General features: G+C 32.8%; 1 protein-coding gene across 1 annotated transcript; it reads left to right on the top strand.

Moving 5' to 3' along the window:
• Positions 1 to 2,703: 2,703 nt before the first annotated feature.
• Positions 2,704 to 5,476, top strand: LOC124891654. The gene is made up of 4 exons (XM_047403362.1): positions 2,704 to 2,802; positions 2,992 to 3,323; positions 4,726 to 4,957; positions 5,039 to 5,476. Exons 1-4 carry the CDS (start codon positions 2,704 to 2,706, stop codon positions 5,474 to 5,476), a joined length of 1,101 nt encoding a protein of 366 aa, XP_047259318.1.
• Positions 5,477 to 5,693: the final 217 nt, after the last annotated feature.

Here is a 5,693-nt window from a genome sequence, read left to right as displayed (position 1 = left end):
TAGTTGGGCTTATTAGTACACAACAAGATTGAAGAAGAAAGAAAGGTGAAAAGACAAATAAAAAAGGCACAATACTTAAATATGCTCTTTAACTCGACATCAAATCACATTTATGACCTCAAACTTTAAGTGTGCACAAGTAGACACTTAAACTTGTATAAAGTTGAACAGTAGATACACATGTCCTATGTGGCATCCTACGCGGATAATTCTTGTCCTATGTGGCATTTGACGTGTGTGTTTACTTGTTCAACTTTATACAAGTATAAGTGCCTATTTGTGCACACCCAAAGTTGGAGGTCATAGATGTGATTTGGTGTCAAGTTAAAGGACATATTTATGTATTATGCCAATAAAAAAAGTATAAAAAAATAAAATAATAAAAACGTAAATAAAAATAAATATTAGGATATTAAATAAATGTGACATGTAGCAAGCATTTATTGGTGCGTGATTGACACTTTTTTTCTTATAACTGAAGTTGGCCAAAAAATGAATATTTATATTACTTTTAAATAGTTAAAGGGTCTGGGTAATTCTCAAATATAGACCCAAATTATGGTGAGTTTCAAATTTTAGCCCCAAATAAAAAAGCTTTATTAAAATAGCCTTTACTTGTTAAGTCATATTCTTTTGGACGAAAATACCCTCTTGCAAAGTATTCTCGTTTAAATCTCTTTCTTCCTCTCTTTCTTTCAAATTTCAGAATTGACCTCAAATTATTACTGTTAAATCGCTTTATTTCAAATTCGAGAATCAACTTTCAAACATTCGCAGTATCGACTTTAGCTATAAGGTTTCTTCAGGTATGAATTTCATCATCAAAATTCATTGTGGTGGTAATTTTAGCTTATTGATGCATTGTGGTAATTTTAGCTCGTTATATAATTAGCATATTGATTTGATTTTTGGGGAGGTGAACGTAAGCTGAACTTGAGATATGCTGTAGTTGTAGTAACTTATTTACCATTGAGGAATTCCATCGAACAGGTTGTGGGCAGTTTATTATTGCGGTTATAATTATGTTTGAGTAGTTGTGAGGGGTTGATCTTGGAGAGAAAGGCCATTAATATGGGAGTTAACATTGATCCCAACATATTTTGGGAAGGCCAAATGTATAAGATCAAGGTGGTACAAGAAATTAGCTCCAAGTATTTCAAACTAGTGGTATAATTAGCATTAGAAGATGATGAGGAATTGTGTCGAACAGTTTGTGGGGAGTTTGTTATTGCGATTATAATTGTGTTTGAGTAGTTGAGAGGGTTTGATCTTGGAGGAAAAGACTGTTTTTTCCATCTCAGATGAATCCAACCTGTGTTTTAGAGATTAAAGAAACACTAACTTGTTGATTCTAAGAGAGAACACCTTGGCTATTATCTTGTATAACATAGAGCAACGGGCAATGGGTTTAAATTCTCTAATGGTAGTAGGATTTGGCACTTTAGGTAACAAGGTTACTATTATACAACTTTTCAGTGTTAAAAAAATCCTTTATTGTTGAACACGCATCATATTTATATTCATTAACCATTTATTGTTGAACCATGATATGTTAGAATAATCATCACTATTTTTGGCAACTTCTTTTGTCTCAGTATCGCGGGTTTCTGTTGAGTGACACAACACAGGAGATCCCCTAAAGATGATACGGTTGATTAGTTTTCCACACACCTCCCAGAATCCCTTATTAGAAAATTTCAGTCTTGGCATATTAGAATATCCATTATGTTTGCTATATTCAGTCTCTTGACTGTGGGCGTGAACCTTTGGGTGTTGAGGTGATTTGGTAGAATAATAAATGATCTCGTTTGGAGTATCCATGGTTATCTACAAGATTTTACAAGCCAAAAAAAAATTTTCTGGCTGTATCTGCTGAGGCAAAAAATATATTCAACAAAGCATTAACCGAAAACCTGTAAGGCAAAGCAAATACTAAAATAATAAGATTCTTAGTTTAAAAACTAAATAAGATTCTTGTTACTTTTTTTCTTTCATAACTGCACTAAAATATATGGGGTTTGAATCACATAGCTTATACACAAAGCCCTGAATTTTTATTGTAACATGCTCTCTTCAATATTGCTCCACTTCTCAATAATAGTCAGTATATTATTCTCTTTCAAGGCCATACTATCAGAGTATTGAGTTGATAAACTATGTTGTAATCACTTGCAACCTATCTCTGAAGTAAACAACCTTCTCAGAATCACCCTTGTAGGGTGTGTTATTCAGTAGTTTCAAGTGAGATTTTAGCATCTTTAGATTTTGCCATATATTTCAAGTTATGCCCTATGGGCAAGAGTTGACACTGCCTTAGTCTGTGATGATTTGGCAGATGGCCTATAACTCTTGCCCCAGAGGCAAGACTAAAACAGTTATGCCTCATGGGCAAGAGTTGACATTGCCATAGTCTGTAATGATTTAGCAGATGACCTATAACTCTTGCTCTATAGGCAAGGCTTTGACAGTTGTGCCCTATGGGCAATAGTTGACTATGCCTTACTCTTTAATGATTTTACTTGTTGAAGATATATATTCTAAATTAAATTGTTACTAATCTTTTGTTGTTTCATTTTTCACAAAGGTTGTGCATGGAAAGAATGGAAAAGAAATGAGTATTGAGCAATACAATATGGGACAATAGATAGAAATAACGAGTTACAGGTTATCGAACCAATATTGGAGGCTGCAATAGATGAAGAAATGGGGCAGCCATCAAAGATTAAGAGGGTACGACAAAAAAAGAAGAGGATACTTGATGTCAAAACTACTCTCTTGAGACACAATGCCTCTTTGAATGAGGTAAATATCAAGTCAATCTTTATTGACAAACAAAATATGATGACGTGCATGTCAAACATTGTAATTATACAAAACATTCAATTTAAGGTTATTAAATTAAGCACAACAAGATATTCACTGCGATGTTTGGACGACAACTGCGTGTGGCGGTTTCATGCCTCGAATATTTCCGATTTTTTGCTCTTTCAGATTACTACATATGAAAAGGCTCATAGTTGCTCGGTTGATTTTATAACGTCCGACCATAAGAATGCAACAACAAAGGTCATATGTGACTACATACTAGAGCTTGTGCGTGACTCTAGTAATGTAATCACACCAAACTTTGTGGTAGATGAAATGAGAAGGAAATACGGAATAATCATATTCTACAATAAAGGATGGCGAGTGATACAACATGCCTATATGGTGATAAGAGAAAATGCGGAAGAGATCTATAACAGGTTGCCATCGTATCTTCATATGATAAAAGAAAACAACTCAGGCACGTACACAAACATTAAGAGAGATGATGAGAACAAGTACAAATGCTATATTGTTGAAATTGAAAACTTTTGCCTCTTGGGCAAAACTTTATTCCTTAATTGTACTGATTAAATTATTAACATATATAAAACTCTTGCCTCATGGGCAAGACTTGGTTTAAAAAATTATTGTATAAATGCTATACTGTTGAAATTGAAAACTTTTGCACAAAGGGCAAAAGTTTATTCTTTAATTGCACTGATGAGATTATTCATATATGCAACTCTTGCCTCATGGGCAAGACTTAGTTTAGAAAATTATTGAAACTAAAAACTTTTGCCCAAGAGGCAAAAGTTTATTTATTAATTGCACTGATTAGATTATTAACATATATGTAACTCTTGCCTCATGGGCAAGACTTAGTTTAAAAAATTGTTGAAATTGAAAATTTTTACCTAAGAGGAATTTATTCTTTAATTGTACTGATTAGATTATTAACATATATGCAACTCTTGCCTCATGGGCAAGAATTAGTTTAGAAAATGGTTGTACAAATGCTATACAATTTGAAAACTTTTGCCCAAGAGGCAAAACTTTATTCTATAATTGCATTGATTAAATTATTAACATATATGCAACTCTTGCCTCATGGGAAAGACTTAGTTTAGAAAATTATTGAAATTGAAAAATTTTGCCCAAGAGGCAAAAGTTTATCCTTTAATTGCACTGATTAGATTATTAACATATATGCAACTCTTACCTCATGGGAAAACTTAGTTTATACAAATGCTATGCTGTTGAAATTGAAAAATTTTGCTCAAGAGGCAAAAGGTTATTCTTTAATTGCACTACTTAGATTATTAACATATATGCAACTCTTGCCTCATGGGCAAGACTTAGTTTATACAAATGCTATACTGTTGAAATTGAAAACTTTTGCCCAAGACGCAAGTTTATTCTTTAATTTTACTGATTAGATTATTAACATATATGGAACTCTTGCCTTATGGGTGAGACTTAGTTTAGAAAATTGTTGAAATTAAAAACTTTTGCCCAAGAGGCAAACGTTTATTCTTTAATTGCACTGATTAGATTATTAACATATATGCAACTCTTGCCTCATGAGCAAGACTTCGTTTAGAAAATTGTTGAAATTGAAAACTTTTGCCCAAGAGGCAAAAGTTTATCCTTTATTTGTACTAATTATATTATTAACATAGATGGAACTCTTGCCTCATGGGCAAGACTTAGTTTAGAAAATTATTGTACAAATGCTATACTATTGAAGTTTAAAACTTTTGCCCAAGAGGCAAAAGTTTATTCTTTAATTGCACTGATTAGATTATTAACATATATGTAACTCTTGCCTCATGGGCAAGATTTAGTTTACAAAATTATTATACTCTGATTATAAACATCAAATGCAAATTGTTACTAATAATCTTTTGCTCAACACAGGTTTCAATATGCATTTTTTGCTTATGACGCTTCAATAATTGGATGGACCAACTGTAGATCGGTAATAATGGTAGATGCAATATTTTTGAAGTTAAAATATGGTGGTGTCCTCATGATAGCAGTATCAAAGGACGGAAACAACAACATATTTCCTTTGACTTTTGGAATTGTAGACTCAAAAACTAATGAGTCTTATAACTGGTTCTTCAATCAGTTAAGAAATGCAATTGGGGTACGTGAATAATTGTCTATTCTATCAGATCGTCACCCAGCCATTGCAATTACAATTGTAAATGTCTATCCATAGTGTCAGCACGAGACATGCATATACCACATGGAGAAGAATTTAAGAAAAAAACACTTCTCAGATGTGGTTCTATCACTCTTCTGCAATGCAGCGATAACATACAAACAAACTAAATTTTATACTTTCATGGAAGAGATAGAAAAAGTCGAAAAAGTTGCTGTGGAGTACTTGAAAGAAGAAGAACCAAAAAGATGGGCTCGTTTGTTTCATACCAACAGAAGGTACAATATGCTTATAACTAACAAGTCCATGAATACGATACTGAGAAAAGTAAGGCAGCTGCCAATACTGGAAATGATCGATTACATTCAGAACAAGTTACAAAGTTGGTTTTATGAAATAAAAATAGAAGCGCAAGACAACTTTCATGACATCACACGTTGGGCGAAAGTGGAGGCGATTGACAAGATTCAAGTCTCCTTAAAATTGAAAGTACGTAATTGAAATTGTATTTTGATGATAGGGAAATACACTGTTACTGATTTTTGATTGCAGATTATATATAGCTGGTTTACTATTATGTATGATTTATTGCTAGTTTTTTTATTTTCTTGAGATTCGCGCGCGAAATATGTGTTTTGTTGCTTCTGCTCATAGCTGTGTGATCGTTTGTGATTTGATGTTATATGCTTGATTGTAGCTGCTTTTTAGTTGCCTCAAG

The sequence above is a fragment of the Capsicum annuum genome, unplaced genomic scaffold (assembly GCF_002878395.1).
Source record: "Capsicum annuum cultivar UCD-10X-F1 unplaced genomic scaffold, UCD10Xv1.1 ctg3943, whole genome shotgun sequence".
Taxonomy (NCBI): Eukaryota; Viridiplantae; Streptophyta; class Magnoliopsida; order Solanales; family Solanaceae; genus Capsicum; species Capsicum annuum.
The sequence above is the reverse complement of the archived record's forward strand: the minus strand, read 5'-3'. Positions and strand labels throughout refer to the sequence as shown.